The following is an 18,274-nucleotide window of genomic DNA, read 5'->3' as shown; positions in this document are numbered from 1 at the left end:
GGCCATCTTCTTGCTGTGTCCTCAGATGTCCTTTTCTCTTTGCAAGCCTTTCCTCGTGTCTCTTCCTCTTATAAGCATGTCAGTTTTCTGGATTAGGGCAACACCCAAAGGACCTCTTAACCTGTATCGCCTCTTTAGAGGCCCCATCTCCAAGCACAATCACACTGAGTGTTAGGGACTCAACATATGAATTTTGGGGGAACACAATTCAGTCCATAACGATCCCCATTACATAAATGGCTATATGCAGTGGCAAGAAGTCAAAGAGAGTCGAAAATCATATATATGGTAATTAGGAGCATGGATGCTGGAGTCAGAGGTTAAAATCCCCAGTCTGCCACTTCCTAATTGTGTTAATATTGTGTCAAATTTCTTAACCTCAGAGCTTCACTCATCATCCTTTAACACACGGACAGTAAGAGGACCTGCCTCCTAGGGTTATTGCCAGTTGAAATAAGAATTGGCTACTAGTAGTAGAGGAATGGTTTTAAAAGATGGTATTACTCCTCTTTCTTCTCTAGATATAACACCATATTGTTGTGAGAATAAAATGCAAGAGAAAAGATGATGGGAGGCTGGCCCGGTGGCACAGTGGTTAAGTTCGCATGTTCTGTTTCAGCAGCCTGGGGTTCGCCAGTTTGCATCCCCTGTGCAGACCTACGCACTGCTTGTCAAGCCATGCTGTGGAATGCGTCCCACATGTAAAGTAGAGGAAGATGGACACAAATGTTAGCTCAGGGCCAGTCTTCGTCAGCAAAAAGAGGAGGATTGGCAGTGGATGTTAGCTCAAGGCTAATCTTTCTCAAAAAAAAAAAAGAAAGAAACAAGAAAAAGAAAAGATGATGGAAATAAAACACTTTAATTGAGAACCAGTAACACACTAATTTTTCTTAATTGTAATAATTTATTCTATTAATATATAGATTAATATATTATATATTAGAATAATATTAATATTATTAATATTATTCTAATATATATACGGGGAAAATGAGACACATCAAATAGAAGGGGAAAAAGAGGCAATCAATTCACAACGTCATACAGAAAATTGATATTTATCAAGTAGCCAGAAAACACACAGGAGCAGCCTGCTGGATGGGCTTTTCCAAGTGCTGCCCTGATCCTTGAGATGCGGGTTTGGCCTTTTCCTGACCCTGCGCCCTGGCTGCCACTCGGGCCGGCGAGTCCGCCCCGCCCCGCCCCGCCGCGGCGCGCCCCGAGCGAGAGCCAGTGGGAGCTGCGTTCGCCCCGTCGGGCCGGCAGAGCGCTCACGCCCAGCCCCTGGCTCCCGGCGCCCGGTCGGCGGGCTGCGGCCGGCACGGCGCGGGGTTTGAAGCAGCGCCGCGCACCCGGAGGAGGAGCGCCGTGGGCCCTGCCCTGGTCCTACTGCCGGGTCCCCGACCCGCAGGTCCCAGGTCCCGGCGCGGCGGTCCCCATGAGCGCCAGTGACTTTGGCTTTAGCTAGGTGGGTCGTCACCAGGATGACAGCCTTGCACCAAATCAGAGGGCGGCGCTCGCCGGGAGCCCCGGGCGTCACCCGGAGCTCCCGCGGATTAGAACTCGCCTCTCCTAGCTCCTCCCCTCAGTCCCATTTAAAGCTCCCACGGGCTTTACCGAAAAAATTAAGAGCGGGCTCAGTTTCTGCAGCGCCTTCTTCCACTGCAAGATGGTAAGTGAGGGGCTGGCGTTAGCCCGTCCGCTGGCGAACCCTGGGGGCTCTGAGACCTTTCGTTTAGAATTCTTCCACCCTGGAAGCAAGATTTCTCTGCTACCTGCCAATCAAAACAGGTCTTCTCTGCTGCCCCATCTCCCTTTTCTTCTCTCCTGTCTTCTCCAGGCTTTCTCTTTCTCTCTCTTTCTTATTCTCGATCTTTCTTTCATCCTTTTGTCGTCTCTATTATATCTACATTCTGTACTTTCTCCCAACTTTCTCTTCCTCTTCACCTGTACTCACCTTTTTTTCCATCTCTTCTTCCAGATTATGCGCATATTTGCAAACACTTGACCTTGAACTAGTCTAGGCGTATTTGGGGTTTCTTTTCTTCTCAGGTGTCAATTGCGTAATAGCTCATCTCTGATTCCGATAATAACTTCAGGGAAACTGCCTACAAACATGCTTTTAGAATAAAAGAAAATAGAACTTGATACACTTTTGGCTGAATTTCTTTGGTGTGCACTGCCCAAGCTGGACTTGCTTCCAAACCGGACTTTTTCAAAACTAAGCTTATCGGGACCATTAACAAAGTGTGACTTAATTGACTTAACTTTTCTTTCTCCTCTTCTTGTTTTCTCTCTGTGTATGTTATGCCCAAGAAAGTCCTCAGGTCAACAAAAGACTTGTAATGGTCAATAAAGACTTTGTCCAAAGCTGGACTGTGCTGAAATGATTGACTTTTACCTGATTAAACATTGACAAATAATTAAGAATGGGCTGTTGTACAAATTAACCCAGGAAGGCTGTATACCTGCTCCTGCCTGGACATTTGGAAAAACTGTGTGTTTGAGGTTTGAGGAGTCAAGGGCAGCAGACACTCACTGGCTCAGAACGCAGTGGAGAGTGCGTGCCAGGCAGTTACTGGTGGCAAGATTGCTTCGGAAGGGCAGTGAGAACTACTGATGGAGAGACCTGGAGCTCGCTGTCTCTGCTGACTAACTTATTTTAGCTTTCGTTATATGTTTACTTGGAGTGGCTTATGCTCCTGTGCTTGAAGTTAAGCAAAACTTATTTAGTTATCTCTGGAGTATATGTATAGATATATAGAGAGAGAGAGAGAGAGAGAGAGAGAGATATCTCACACCTTTCTGATCACCACAGGATCCGGCAACATTTAAAACCATAGGGAGGAGGGAGGAAGGAATGGGGCAAGTTTATAATTCAGAAACTGAGACTAAAATAAGAAGGTCATGTTCTGTCCATTTCAGCTTTAGCATTCTGGGCTTTGTGCCTTTCAAGGATATTGAAATATAATTAAGATATTTGTTAGAAAGAGCCAAATGGTTCTCATGTCTTCAAATTATTAAATAGAATTCCTTTTACTTTGATCCTGGGTAGCCTGTGAGATGACGCGGACATTGCAGTAGAGAATACTCTTGGATATTTACAAATTTGGTCCATCCAATACTAGCCTATTCTTTGCTGAGAGGGACTAAGGACGGTACTGGGTAAACCAAGGAGCTGATTCCCTTTTAATAATTGTGTGTTGACCACTCAAAATTAATCTGGGATCTATACTAGCACCTTTACTATTTTTGATTCACTGTGTGAAATTTCTGCATCTTTTTCCCACCCTTTCCCCACCTCCAAATTCCCATCACCCCATCTCCTGGGACCTCCCTACCCCTCGTACTGAATTTCACAGAACACGGTTCTGCCTTGCCAAGACCAGTACTTTGTAGGAGGCCAGAACTATAATTGCCCGTATTCCACTACAACGTCAGAATCTAGTGTTGACGTTTCCACGGAGACTCGGGTCTCTTTCTGGGCTGCTGGTCTCCTGGACAACAGAGAGCCCCAACAAGCACCACAGGCACAGGGTAAGTTCTGCTCTTCTGCTTTCCTAGTAGATCTGAAGCCCTTTTCTATCACCCATAGTTGCAAAGCATCATGGGCTGGATCTCTGTCGAAGGAGGGATGACATGGAAAGTATAAGAAAGCCCAAAGACTCTTGCATTTTACAACCTAAATAACCTGCTTTTTCGTACTTGCAAAATAGTGAAAATGGGATTCTTCCTATTGCCTGCTGGACAATATGAGTTTCTCCTTACACTTTACAGTAATGGGAAATTTCCAACTCACTAAGGGAGTTTGAATCAAAGTTTTGTAAACCATTCTAGTGGGATGCTTTTGTAGTCAAGATACCAATTGGAGCATTTCATAGTGGAAATTCTATGAACTGTATCTTATAAGACTAAAAAAAAATCCCTTTTACACAAAGAAAACTTCAACTTTAGAGGGAAGTATAACATTGATGGAAATTAATTTTGACCTGGGGTTTAGTAAACAATACTTATAAATATTAAAGGATTTTTCTGTATTCACTCAAGTTTCTGGAAAAACTCTCAGAATGTCAGAATGGAATGTCTTTATTGTTGGTTCTGCTGCAAGAGTTTTTTGAATTTGAGAAAAGATGCAAACAAACAAAAAGCCCCAAAATATTGAAACACACTTATATGTCAGGAAGAAAGTTATTCAGTTTTAGCTTTCTACCACAGGCAACAGAGAAAACAGAATGCCCAAGAATATGAAACTAAATGGTGTATAAAATTATATTCCTGTCTCCTTACTTATTATTCTACTTTAATCAAAAATATTTCAGTAATATTTCAGTTTAAATAGAAGAAGGCAATAGTCAGAACTTACTAGATGGCGAAAAGAAAGTCAAAGTAAACCAATTTAGCATGCCCAAGCCTTGTTTTTATTGGTAGGTATAGTGTGCTGTCAAATATGAAAAAAAATTTTTTTTGAAAAACATAAAAGACATATAGATAATGACATTTTAAATACATGACTTTGGGTTACAGTTCTGAGATTTTCATCAGTCTTTTAGAAAAGCCAAGTCCAAATTATTTTAAAGTAGAAAGTGCCAGCACATAGAATTCTGAGTAAATACTCTCCATCAGATTTAACTGACAGGCAGACAGAGATTTTCATCTGAGGATAAATGGTAGCATCAAAACTTGGATTTGATTCTAGAGCCAAATACTTTATTATCAAGCACTAAAGCTTAGAAAATAAGATAAAAACTTGAAAAAACTAGTGGAATTGCGTTATTCCTAGTGAGAGGAAGATCAATAAATATTTGAATGAATTAATAATGCAGATAGAACAGTCTTAATAAATTTAGTCAGCAGGAGTACATATATTAGAGAGGAATGTGACCTCTTAACTCCTAAAAATTCCTCTCTGTAACCACTTTGGCGTATAGTCTATAAATATTTGTTTTTCATAGTGTGCTTGCCCGTTCTAACAGCTTTAAATATTTTGTTTTCGTGGGTGGAGACAATAGCTATTTTTAGAAAGGTAATTGAACCTGTTAAACTTTCCAAAATCTTTTGGTGAGTTCTTAATTGCACACAAACTGCATGTGTGTTTTCTCAGTTTCCATTTGGTGTTTTCACATAGAAACATCCAGTGACTCAAATTTCCCTGTTCCTACCTTGTGTTCTTGGGAAGAGGCTCAGCTTTCCTCTCAGCTCTACAGAAACAAGCAGGTATGCATAGATAATCAGAACAATGAGACCAGCCATGTTCCATGCAGTCCATTCTTAATGTCCTTTGAAGTCACATTGCATCTTTTCCCTTGTTAAATTCATGTGTTGACTTTCAGTTTAGAACCAAAGTAGATATCTGTCCACAGAGCAATGAAAGGTGATCACTGGCACAGAAAACAACCACTACCACCACCACTGAAACCCTCTAGGAGGACCTGCAGTCAAGCCATGTCTTTGCACATTTTAGTTGTATGACCTCTTGAAGCCTCCTTTTCCTTGCCTATTGCAGTAGGTGCTGCCTACCTCAGAGGGCTTTTGGAGAGATCAAATGGTATGAGTGTGATGGTATTTTTAAACCATAAACATAGCCAGTCACTTGGAGAAGGAATTATGATTATAAAAGTTTTTGCAAAGATTGCTTCATTTTCCACCTTTTGTTGGCTGTTGTTCCTGAGGGAGTAATTTAATCTAGTAGATACACAACAGATCAATCTGAGGCTGAGAGAAGCCAACCCACCTTTTCCTTTCTTCTTTTTTTGATGTGCAAGGAAAGAGACCAGTCAAACTTTTCTAAGCACCTTTTTCTATATTTAACCAGTTGCCCGCAGCTCATTTTCCTACATACCTCCCCGATTCCATTGTGCTTACAATTTTGAAAGTCATGTAATCTCTTCCAGCACTTTGCAATGAATCTAAAATTCAGAGCACAGAACTGAACAGTCAGATGGTAGGTGGATGTAGGTTGCATTTAGGCATCTGAGGACGAGGGCTCCCTGAGGTTGAATTCATAAAATAAACAGAATGATAATCAAGTTTAAGCAGGTTAAGGATCAGTGGCATTATTGTAAGGTTACAAAGTCAATATAGTGGACCAGCCTTCACCATTGTCTGCTTTTTGCAGCTCCAGGATACTCTGGTGCAGAAGGAAGAAGAACTTGCTAGGTTACATGAAGAGAACAACCATCTCAGACAATACCTGAATTCTGCTTTAGTTAAATGTCTTGAGGAAAAGGCCAAGGTATGTAACTATCCCCTTGATAAGGACAGAACAGTGACGTGAGAAAGGAGACCATTTGGGTAAAACTCCTTGGTTAAATGTAAGAAGTGTACTAAGCAATTGTGCCTTGAAATGCATTTATTGGAAGGATGGATTTTTATGAAGGAAATAAAGCAGTTTTGCAAGAATCTTTATGTATCATTTCTCTGAAGTATCTAGATGGCAGATTTTAGCCATATATTACAAAAGGAGTTGTTTAAGAATCAAAAGCCAGGGGCTGGCCCCGTGGCCGTGTGGTTAAGTTTGTGTACTCAGCTGCAGGCGGCCCAGTGTTTTGTTGGTTCGAATCCTGGGCGCGGACATGGCACTGCTCATCAAACCATGCTGAGGCAGCGTCCCACATGCCACAACTAGAAGGACCCACAACAAAGAATATACAACTATGTACTGGGGGGCTTTGGGGAGAAAAAGGAAAAAAATAAAATCTTTAAAAAAGAAAAAAAGGAATCAAAAGCCAGTCAACGGAATTGCTGAGACAACAGAGGTTAATCTAAAAGACAGAGTTAGATGGATGGAACACTGGAGCAGGAATCAGAGCTGAGAGACATCGGTTCTTTTAATTATCTGTTGACTTGAGGTAAATCAGTCTCTCACTTAGGGCCTCTGTTACCTACATTTGTAAATGAATGGGCTAAAAGATCTTTTAAGACTCTTCGCAGCTCTAAAATGTTATGAGTATGGCTGGAGCCGAGATCTCTTGACTAGCAATTAGATATAGCCAATTGGATTATCTTTTAATGAATGTTTTTTCTTACACTTTTAAAACGAACTGTTTCTAACTCAAGGATGAATAGCTTGCCCATAGTCCCCTTTCGTTGTTCTTTCTTTCTTTGGGTTTTGTCTTTTTTATTATCTATTTTCCATTCTGTTATTATTGCTTCTACCATCAGTCTTGATCTTACTTCTAGACAAGCTACCTTATTTGATATTATTTCATCTATATTGATGATGCTTCTTACTACTCTTATTGGGCATAGCCTTTCAGAGAAGAAAGGACACTATATTTAATTCCTTCACAATTCAGTTAGCTGTGTTAAAAAAGGGAGCACATCTCAGAGTTATTGTCCTGAGCTCCTAACTCCACCCACCATTCTGTTAAAAAAGAACAGTTACTAAATTAGTATGGTATAAATTAGACAGATTTTTCTCTCATCCTCAATTTTGAGATATTTAGCATAATATAACAAATCCCACGGGAGTGCTATGAAAGTTAATGAAATAAGAGGAAGCAGTGTCACACAGTGTTTCAGTCAGTGGTTCTGTCTAGATTTAGATGGCTTAGGTTTAAATCTAGGCTGCGTGACCCTTAGCAAGTCACTAATGTGCCTATGTCTCAGTTTCCTCATTAAAGGAGATTTTGATAGTGCCTATATAAAATGAGATCATGCATGTAACCAATGTTCAAAACAGGATAGTTGCTATTATTGTCATCATCATGATACTCATTACTTCCCTGAATTGAAATTTGTAAAGACATCATTTACTCCTTTCAACTTTTAAATGACTAATAAAAAAATATGAATTGGAGTTTCTAGGTGGTAACTTGTCCCATAGATTTTAATTTTGAAACAGAAGCTACTTCAATCAGTTATACTTGCGTGTGTGCAAAAATAAAAATTTAATCAAATTTTCTAAGGAATTAAGATGACTAGCAAATATTTGAAGGTGGTGTAATTAGGCAACAGTAAAGAAAATGATCTTAGTTGATTATCTAACTGTATATTTTCAAATATTCCTTCCCCAGAAATTGCTGTCATCAGATGAGTTCTCCAAAGCATGGGGAAAGTTCAGAAAGGGGAAGAGGAAACCCAAAGAGCAAAGATATTTTCCTCCTGAGATCCCCCATCACAAAAATGCCAAGAGAAACCTCTCTAGTGAATTTGCTAACTGTGAAGAACAACCTGGGCCCCCTGTGGATCCCTGGGTCCTTCAAACACTTGGGTTAAAAGACCTCAACACCATTGATGACACCTTATCAGCTAACTACAGTGCCCTCTCCTCTCATCCCACAAGAATCATCAGCACGTTTCCCCAGTTCCCAGATGATGCAGTTGATTATGAAAATGCTCCCCAGGAGGATCTGCCAATTGACTACGGAGGTGACAGACCAGCCCCGTCGCACAGCACTGCCAGCCACAGGGAAGATTTTCCCTTCCTTTCTCAACTTTCAAATCCACCAGGAGGGCTGGAAACTCTTCCTTACTATGCTTCTGATGTGTCACCCAATAAGACGGAGATGGCCTTTTCCACATCCCTGAGTCCTCACTGTAATGTGAAAACTCATTCCTTCCACCAGGGTCAAGCCTTTGTTCGTCGCGATGAAGACGGAGGCTGGAAGTTTACCTGGGTCCCTAAACAGTCTCAGTGACCCCTCTTCTATCACAAAGGACTGCCGCGAACTCTGTTTACAAAGACCTCTCTTGCACTTGAACCTGACTATGTGGAATACGGAAGCTATTGCCCAGACTGTTTCCTGCCACTTTAAGTGTCACTCTCAATTACCCACTTAAATCTGCAGAGAATAGGTTCCAAGAATCCATAATGAAACATGCCTGCTCTTCTTTCACCTAAATTTGACTTGTTTACGCAGCAACACCTGCTGTTGACTTCCTCCCTTTGCCCTATACTTGAAAAGGTATTTTCCGATTGCCTGAATAGTCCTTTGAGACCTACCTATGCTGTCCTAACTATAATGGGTCTGACAGCTTTTCCTCTTTCATCAAGTGGTCTAAGTGTTCGCAGAGTTCACCCTTCCACCTGTCTCCCTCTCCTGCTCCTCTTCATTTCTGAAAACTGCCTTTAGAATGAGTGCTATTATTGCTCCAACTGCCTGTTATTGAGTGTTCAAATAGCTGAGGATGGGGTAGAAACAAGTGTCTTTGCCCATCACCATTTGAAGACATAATGAGAGTAATGTCCTGTGTAGATGTGAGTAATGTTATGTGTAGGGCATTTCAGTAAGTTGAGTGTCCCGCAGTAGAGTTGACAACGAGTCTCTTCTAACAGCTATGACTCTACTGATAAGCAATACCACTCATAAAAGATGAAAGAGAATTAAAATTACTTCAAAACAGCCCGTGGTAGATCAGCTTCCATAGGCATCTGACATTGTGTCTTTAACCAACATGGCTCAAGCAAGAACATTTTGAGGGACTTGTGGTAAGAGAACGAGTCATCACCCTAAACTACTCAGATGCTGACAAACTTCTATTCTGTGAAAGTATAGTCCAGCCTAGCCTGGCACTGTCTCACTCATTCATGTATTCACTTTTTCATTCATCAACCCACCCTAAATTTCTGTAGAACACCTACTAGACCAGGCACTGTGCTGTGGGATGGTGATAAAATGTCACCAAGTTAGACACTGTAGCCACCCCATGAAACTTAGAGCCGCTCATTTACTGTGACCTTGAGAAAGCTAGTTCCCTGGCGTGAAGATTCAGTTTTCCTAGCTGGAGAATACAGAAGTTGGACTAAATAATTACTAGCATTCTCTGAATTGAGGCTGGTTGCCATCAGCTTTACTCAAACACTGCCATCCCAGGTCACTGTTGTCTTCAGTTCTGATAGGCACTGCAGATATGTTGGGTAAACTTTATAAACAATTGAAAACAAATGTGAACCATTTGTAATTAACACTAGAAATCGTTGCTCTGATCACAGTATTCTTTTCCTGGTAGGAGCCTGTTTTACAGGTGAATTCAGTCAGTCAAGCTGTGTGAGAATAACTTGCATCTAAAAAATAGAGACATTAATTTTTAAATAAATGTGCATAGATTTAATGCAAATGTTGACATCAAAGATTTCTCTCTTTCTAAATAAAAATAATGTATTCTTAGTGCTCATGCTAGTTCTCCTTTCCAATCCCCCAAGCTCCCTATCCTTCCCAGAATAATTTACACATCAAAGATGTGCTCCTATGTTTTTTTGGACCAAACTTCAGTTAATGATAAAATCCACCATGTTGAATGTCTTTCCCATTTTTGTCTTTTCCACATCTCAATAAGCCACCTTGTGCAGTCATTGCCTGAGAGCGGAAGGGTGCTGTTTGACATTCTTTGTAATGAAGACGTGATTTGTTGCTATTGCTGTTTGGTTTTTGCTTTATTTTGGTGATGTGAGCAAATAATATATTTTATAAACTTTTGTTACCACCCAGTTTTCTTTATAATCTGTGAAGAAGAATGCAAGATATTAATTCATATTATCCTCTGGAGTATTTTCATGACTTAGGAAGAGAGAGAACACATTCTATGTTCTAAAAAAACCAAAAAAAATGCCTAGTACATTCTAGTACGTGTGCTCCTGGTGTGGGTGAAATTTATCTCTTTTTAAAATAGCAACTTTAATAATTAGAATTGGCTTTGTTTTAATACATTAGAAATCAAGAAAGCAACATAACTGTTTTGAAAGTCTAAATGATGAAACTGTAAAACGAAATTGATCAGTCAACAAATATTTGTTTTGCATTTTTTATGCACCTTATCATGTGTTATGTACCATGAGGAAGTACCCAGGCTTAGCACGGTGCGTTTGGTACATAAAACAAAGCCACAAAAAATGTAATAACTTTTAAACGAAACTTGGTCTCAGCCTGGTTTTAAGAAATTATAGCACATTTGTGGTAAATTATGATAACTTGCTCTGGTTATATGGAAGAAAATAACCACATCTTTTCACAATCATATCTACAGACATTTGATATTCATTTGAATTATATATAGAAAATTATTTTGTTAATGTTTAAAAAGTTACAAATTTCTCTCACCTGAGTATATGTGCTAACTTTTGGGGTATTACCATACCCCTCCAGTAAAACACAGTTAATATTTTACTAATATAAAGTGAGAAATAAAAATTAAATACTTTTGTGATTGTGATGAATATTGTTATATTGTGCATAACGTTTTCTAATAATGGATTTTCTTCTCCTAGGTTTTAACCATAATCCTGTTGATTTGCACCTCTTTTGTATGATGCGTGTGGCCAGACTACTCTCTTCAGCATTTAGGGTTTAATGGTTCTTTCTCTTATCCAGGATACATTAATGAGGCTTTTAGATGTTAAGTGGCCTAAAGGGTCAAATGCCTTGTGCGTACAGCACTCTCTTACCTAACCTCCCATAAAAATTAGAATCTAGTATCAATTTTTAAAATTTGATGACATTTCCAATGTCCTCTGATCATCTGAAAATAAATCAAACTTGTATCTCACCAGTATGTGAAAAATTACACCAATTGGAAAACCTCACTTAGGCAGGTGGCATTTAACGCATGGGATTATTTAAGTCTGCAGTGATACTAAACTATAATTTTAAAACATTTGAAGAAAAGAAAGCAGTGAGCCAACAAAAAGAATTTCTCTATTTGATCTATTTCAAGAAGACAGAAATTTTCTTTTAAAGTATGACAAATCAGTTCAACAACCGACCCACATGATAGGAGCAGAGGAAAGTGTGGAGTTAATACATCCAGTCACAACATTTGATAAGTTTACTTCTGTAAAGTTGAGATACACAATTTTACATTTGTTTCAGTTACCAAAAGATTTGCATAAGGTAAATATTAAATACACCATTTTTCTTTATTTTTCACTAAACCAAATGAAATTGGTTTACAAGCTACAATTATATGGTATATTTCTTAACGTATTTCTCATATTATTATCTACATTTTTATTACACGAACATAACCAGATATCCAGTTATAATTCTTACATTGGCTATTCTATAAATGTAAAATGTAATTTAATGCTTAATATTTTAAATGATTAGTATTTGTTTATGATTTAAACTATTTCTAATAATATGGAAGAGTCAATTTTGTAATGAATTTATGTCTAGTAAATAAATAAATAAATGACAAAACCTTATTTAATCCTACTTTTGGCCCTTATTTTAGAAAGGCTTTTCAGTGAATGGAGCAACAGACTAAGAAAAAGTCTTCTTTACTCATTTCTGCCATAAATTTTACGTCATAAAAAATGCATATTTTAATTGCCAACTAGTGGTATGATTAATAACTGAGGCACTTATTCAACAGATATAGTCTGTGTTAGGCTCTGCAGAAGATATAAAGATGAAATATGTGCTCAAGCTAACTTTAAATGAGAGAAACATAACTGGAACATGTTTAATCAAAGCAAGGAAATAATTAACTCTCATAATTGAAAAGTTTGTGCTTCAGATATGGGTGGATCTAGGTGCTAAGGCAATTTTGTCAGGAGTCTGGTTTGGGATCTAAAGGAAGGCTGATGACTAGGAATGGATTCTGAATGGTGTTGATAGTACTCATCACACGAAAGCATGACAGAAACCAGGATGGGATAAGCAATGTGAACCTGAAGAGCAGCAAGCTATACCCCATAAGCTCTTCTCTAGTTTTGTGACATTCTCCTTGTCCTTCGTATTATAATCCCATAAAAATGAATAAAGCCTCAGTTAATGTTCCAGGCTGGTCTCAGTTACACCATAAGGAATTATAAAAATATCAGCATGTCTACGTATGAAAATTGTGAGAAGATATTCCCTGAGGCCCTTGTTTAGGCCACATATCCCTCAGGGGAAGATTAATATTAAGAGAAATTATTCAAAACTTGCATATCAGACCAGTAACTCATGACTACATGAAGATTTTCCTGTTATCAGTCATGGATAACCTGGATTTCATTTAGTTTCTTTACAGAGATATTCGGGTTTTTTTTCTTGGACAAAACTACACCTAAACCTCACTCACTCTAAATGACCCTTGAATATGGATGTCATCAGGACAGGTTATTGGAAACCTCTTACAGCATGAGGTAGGCAACTTGATTCCCATTTCATAGATGAGAAAACTGCCTCTGAGAGTTCAATGGGTCATATTATAATAAGTGTCTGGGGCCCAAGGTAAACCCTGGCACTGACTTTAGATCCGGTTCTCTCTCCAATATGTCACATAATTTGGGACCAATATTTGTGCTTACAGTCTGCAGTCTATTACAAGCTGTATGGGCTTGAGAGCCAGAGGTCTAGAAGTAAGGAGGAGTCTTAAATCTTTGTTTATAGTCATCAGAGTTTTAGTCTGAAGTCTAAGCCTCTCTTAACTCCATCATTACTGAAAGGAATTATTCACAAGAGACCTAATTCATCCTCTATCATTTCAGAAAGAAAGAAGTGTATAAATCGAAGACTACTGCAGAAATTTGGGACACAGAGAGTAGGACAGAATAGGTAAACTATTCATGGCCAAAAGTATTAATATGCTTCTTAAATGAAAAAGTCAGAAAAATTAAAAGGGAAATAAATCTCTGTTCCAATTTCTATACTGCTGCTAATACAAAGGCCTAACATAGCAGTTTATGTACAATGCTCATGAAGTCTCTCTCTTCCTCCCTTCGTATGGGACATAGATTTTTCACCTGTTCAAGTAAGCCATTATTCCCTTTCCTGACAATCCTTTTAAGTATAACTCTAAGAGAAAGTAAAATAGTTGAAAAAGCATATTTACAATGGTGAGCCTACTCCTTCTAACACATGGACAGCATGATATCTTCTCACTTTGGAAATGCACAGGCAGTTAAATGACACATTTTCAGGGACATAGCAGATGGCTTTTTTTCTCATCTCTTTTCCACGTTTATAATCTGAAATAATAAGTCTTAGAAAGGGGGTTTCAAGGTAATTTCTCATTTCAAGAGAGTACTTAGTATCCAACGGCTGGTACCCCCGGGATAAGGCCCAGGATCTCAGATCCATCACTAGGAGCTTTCTAAAGGTGATGTTCCCTCAGGGCCCTCCAGTTTCTCTGAAGCTGAGAGCAGGGGAAGCCCTTTAACGAGCATGCAGTGAGAAGTCAGAAACCCTCATTACAATCAGGCAAAAGGTCAAAACACACCTTCCTTTCATTTTGGTCTCCTGAGGTGTGCCTCCTCACAACAGCCTCAGAGTCCTCCTTCTTCCATCCCTGGCCCACAGGGAAGTCATTGTGGGTGGAACCTGGAAGTGGCATCTGCACAGTGCAGTCCATGGGCCCCTCCCTCAGTAGAGCTGCGGGTGCACCCAGGAATCCCAGCCTCCTTTGGGAATAGAGCATCATGTTGCCAGACACTTAGCTTTTCCTTCTCTTGCTTTAAAGGACCATGAGTAGTCCACTTAGCCCATCCTATTACCCTTACTCACAATTTCTACAATAGTTTTAATTAATAGGCTGCTTTCTTTTCAAGTGATAGAGGATGAATTTGGTTTCTTATGAATCATCCTGTTAGCAACAAGGGGAGAAAAAATGCTAGAGATGCAGAATAGACCTCTGATGAATGTAAATAAATCCTTCCAATGACCTTGGAATGGGCTTCTGGAAGATTGTTTAATGTCTATGGTAATGATTAGGATTTATTATTGTAAGTAGATCAGCGTACAGACAGAGGTTCAGAGTCCCCTTCCCTAGGGCGCAGTGACGTTATGGAAAAGGGAAGGACGCTAGTGCAAAAAGTGGGTTCCTTAACTCACAGCTGTGTGACCTCGGGAATTAATTTAACCTTTCTCAGCCTCAGTGTACTCACCTATAAAATGAAGATAATGTCTGCCCCATCTATTTCATAAGTTTGTGAGATAATCTCATAATTTTTCAGAACCATGTATAAGTTCAGAGTCTGTTGTCTATCACAACCTTCATACAGAGTAAAAGTCCATTTCAATTTAATTCTTGAGAAAAAACTTCATACTTCATAAAATACATTTTAAAAGCAGTTATGCATATTTCTACTGATTCAAACTAATAAATGCTCACTGTTTTCCTATTATATTCAAAGCACAATTTTATGTTCCAGGGACTATGGTCCATGTCTTACAAGAGTTTACAATCGGTGAGTAGAGGGAAACCAGGAAAGGATCCATTGAAGGCATGAGGCCAGAGACAGTCATTGGTTATAAAGGTAGACTTGCATTAGTGGAGGTAGAAGTAGGAGGAGAAAAGGAGAAGAAAAGCTCAACAGGGCAAAATGTAAGAGCCATCCAGGAAATAATGACTAGCCCAGGTGGCTGCAGGTGGCTTTATTTTATAAAATAAAGTATCTATTCTTGGAATCCAGTAGAAATTTCTATAGAATAAGACACACTACGGCCTCTATGAATATTCTATTAATAAGAGAAGGGAGGTGACACATAGAACCGAAAAGAGTAAAGACAATAACTTCGATATTTTATTTGCATCCTTAAAATACAGCAATTCAGTCATCACCTTTCATGCTTATTTACATTGATATTACTATAGTAACTAGTAAAGGAGGTTAACTTTTTAAGATTTCTTTAAAAATACTCTCAATTTCTCAAGACTGAGTCAGGCAGACCCTACACAGACACAGGTATGAGGATGTAGGTGGTAGAAATTACCAGCTGTTCTTGATTCATATCCACCAGCTTTTGTTTCAAAATTCTAGGTTCTTTTTTACACATGCTGTTCTAAGATTTCTTTGAAGATCTTAAATGTACTTCATGTATAACATGAAGACTAGGGAGAACATATGGTAGTAGTCATCATATTTTTTGGAATATTCAATGAGAAGCGTGCCTACCCAAACTACTTTCCCTCTAGAAGAAGAAGAAGAGTGAAGAAATTTCCCCATTGGAGCCAAATCAAGGTATGAAGAGAATCATGTAAAGATTAGGAGAAACAGCAAGAGAGGGAATGGGAACTTTTGTTCCTCAGACTCCCACTGGCTGCAGCACTATGACTTTGGACGGCAGGGCAACAAAGGAGGAAGCAGCAGAGCAACCTGAACTCCCAAAGTTGTTCAAGGGAAGAGGATTCTTATGGTTGATCAAACACTGCAGAAGTTGCTGGGTTTGAGACATCTTGCATTTACCCCATTCGTCTTCCAGGCAGTGGGCATGAGAAGCAAGAGATCTAGGGTAGACATCAGGTGGTATGAGCTAGTTAGGGGAGTGGGGCTGTTAGAGGTAGTTAAACCAAAGCTATGTAGAAGTTCTTCTACCTAGAAAGACCTCACAAATATTTCCCCCAGGGAGCGTGATCCTACAATTTATTGCTCAAGCTGTGACTTTTCTTGTTAGTGACCAGCACTAAACTGGAAGGAACATTGGGACAATAGATATAACTGTAGATTATTGCAACTGAATCAGACATGTGTCCAACATATGTAGGAAAATCAGTACTTGGATGTCTTCCACGAAGAGGAAAACAGCAGCCAGTCATATTAGCCAGGAAAGCAACAACTATGAATAATAGTTGGCTAAACCTTATCTAGTTAGGTAGACATGTATTGAAATTAAAAGAAAGGGAAGCAGGAGGTATGTCAAGAATGGAACTCCTCCCTATTCTAAAGGGCCTTGAACCACAAAGTTAACCTACATGTTGGGGGAGAGGAATCAATTATAAGATTATCAATTCAATCAGTTATAAGATTAAAGTTTAAAATTCACCAGGACTTAGTTTCAAGAACAAAAGTGACTGAAAACGTGTGAGATGTACCCAAAAATAGAAAAGGTAATTCAGCACAGCAAGACTGAAGTCAGCAAAAGGGAAAAATAAAATCATTTCATGTTAATACTTCAATGAGTTGATGTCTTCCAGTAAACCACTCGCAAGTGATTGTGGAGAGTGAGAAATAAGTTGAATGGAGAAATGGAGTAGCCTTTTGAAATGAACTGGGTGGGGCTCATTTGTAGCTGGTAATCAAAATGTATAGCAAAACAAATTGAAGTTACTATGCATCATTTTTCTGCAATAATCAGGTGCTTATAAGCAATTCACAAATTACCAAAGAAATATGTAAAGACTAAAGAAGAAAAAAAAATAAATTTCCATAAATGACTTCAGTTAACATATTTGTATACACATTTATATATTTTGTATTAAAATGAGCATGGAAAAATTGTAATAAAAATATATATACATATAGTATGTATATATGCATATATATGAAGTATTATAACCTTTTTTTGTGCAACATTAACATTTTTTCAGGTTATTAAATTTTTTTGTACAACGTGATTTTCAATTAATACTTAGTATGGTTATTGTGTGAATATACTATAACTATTAACTAATTACCTGTCCTCAGATATGAAGGTTGTTCTCAATTTTCTTTATTATATGTAATGTAACAATGTACACTCCTATGGATCCATATTTTCACTGTCTAATTCTTGGAACTGTAGTCGCTTTGTGAAAAATGTTTACACTTTTAAGAATTATGACATAAATAGGAAAAAAAAGCCCCAGGCCTTATTCTCAATGCTCTATTTATATGAACAAGAAAGAGTTTGTGCTGGAGTCACAATGACTAAGCCCCAATCTCAGCCTTCAACAGCTTCTAGTTTTGAAGGACCAGAAAGAAATTCTTCAGAATCCTGTCCTTGAAGAATTTGTTGTCTCATAATGCAAAATCTCATGTCTAATATTAAACATTTGCAAATCTGCACTCGTTATAACTCTCATATATTGAAGGAAAATTCTGAAGAAATTCTCAAGAAAATTCTGATGGACATGGAAAATTTCACGTATTGATTGAGACATTTAATTAATGAAATTACTTCAGTCAATAGGACTGCACCTAACTTTTTTATTAAAAGTTGTCATTGAGACTCCCTAAACCCTCTAGATGATTCTGTCAATAGATAAGAATATTGAATTTTGAGTTCTGAGTGGTTAATTTTAAAAATAATGAACACTCTTTTCTGATTATAGATGCAATCCATTCCCGTTTTCTTCAAGGATCATATTTTATGGGATAATTTATTATCAAGAGAAGAGAGGAACCTCCTATACATTGTGAATATCCACAATCATTGTGGATAACAAAGTAAATTAATTTGTCAACTCCACTTTTTCTTTTCTCCTCCAAAAACTTAGAAAGTGTAAAGAGTAGTGAGTTTTTAAAGTATCTTCAAATTCATTTATGCGTGTGAATATTTTAACGTGTCCCTTCTAGTTTTTTTATTTGCATAAAATATTAGACGGTTATAGCTCATCTAGAAATCTGAAGCAGTCAATTCATTTTTTCTCC

The 18,274-nt window shown here is 38.4% G+C and overlaps 1 protein-coding gene across 2 annotated transcripts; it reads left to right on the top strand.

Annotated features, from left to right (window-relative positions):
- Positions 1-1,209: 1,209 nt before the first annotated feature.
- Positions 1,210-12,142, top strand: GMNC (geminin coiled-coil domain containing). Of its 2 annotated transcripts, XR_011529141.1 has the most exons (6): positions 1,265-1,672; positions 3,363-3,537; positions 5,126-5,214; positions 6,116-6,232; positions 8,016-8,906; positions 11,207-12,142. XR_011529141.1 is itself a non-coding variant. In XM_070582526.1 (5 exons), the coding sequence occupies exons 1-5, from the start codon at positions 1,670-1,672 to the stop codon at positions 8,637-8,639; spliced, it is 1,008 nt and encodes a 335-aa protein (XP_070438627.1). In that variant the 5' UTR covers positions 1,210-1,669; the 3' UTR covers positions 8,640-9,154. The 2 variants fall into 2 exon arrangements, 1 of the variants encoding a protein (XP_070438627.1); XM_070582526.1 differs by lacking the exon at positions 11,207-12,142 and having other exon boundaries at positions 1,210-1,672; positions 8,016-9,154.
- The last annotated feature ends 6,132 nt before the right edge of the window (positions 12,143-18,274 follow it).

This window comes from Equus przewalskii, chromosome 18 (assembly GCF_037783145.1).
Source record: "Equus przewalskii isolate Varuska chromosome 18, EquPr2, whole genome shotgun sequence".
Classification (NCBI taxonomy): Eukaryota; Metazoa; Chordata; class Mammalia; order Perissodactyla; family Equidae; genus Equus; species Equus przewalskii.
Note: the sequence above shows the minus strand (reverse complement) of the source record. Positions and strands in the feature narration are given on the sequence as shown.

Excerpts from the sequence above, each read along its gene's own strand:
- GMNC (XM_070582526.1), top strand. Across the intron at positions 3,538-5,125 it reads ACAAGCACCACAGGCACAGG|AAACATCCAGTGACTCAAAT; the intron begins GTAAGTTCTGCT and ends GTTTTCACATAG. Across the intron at positions 6,233-8,015 it reads GTCTTGAGGAAAAGGCCAAG|AAATTGCTGTCATCAGATGA; the intron begins GTATGTAACTAT and ends TTCCTTCCCCAG.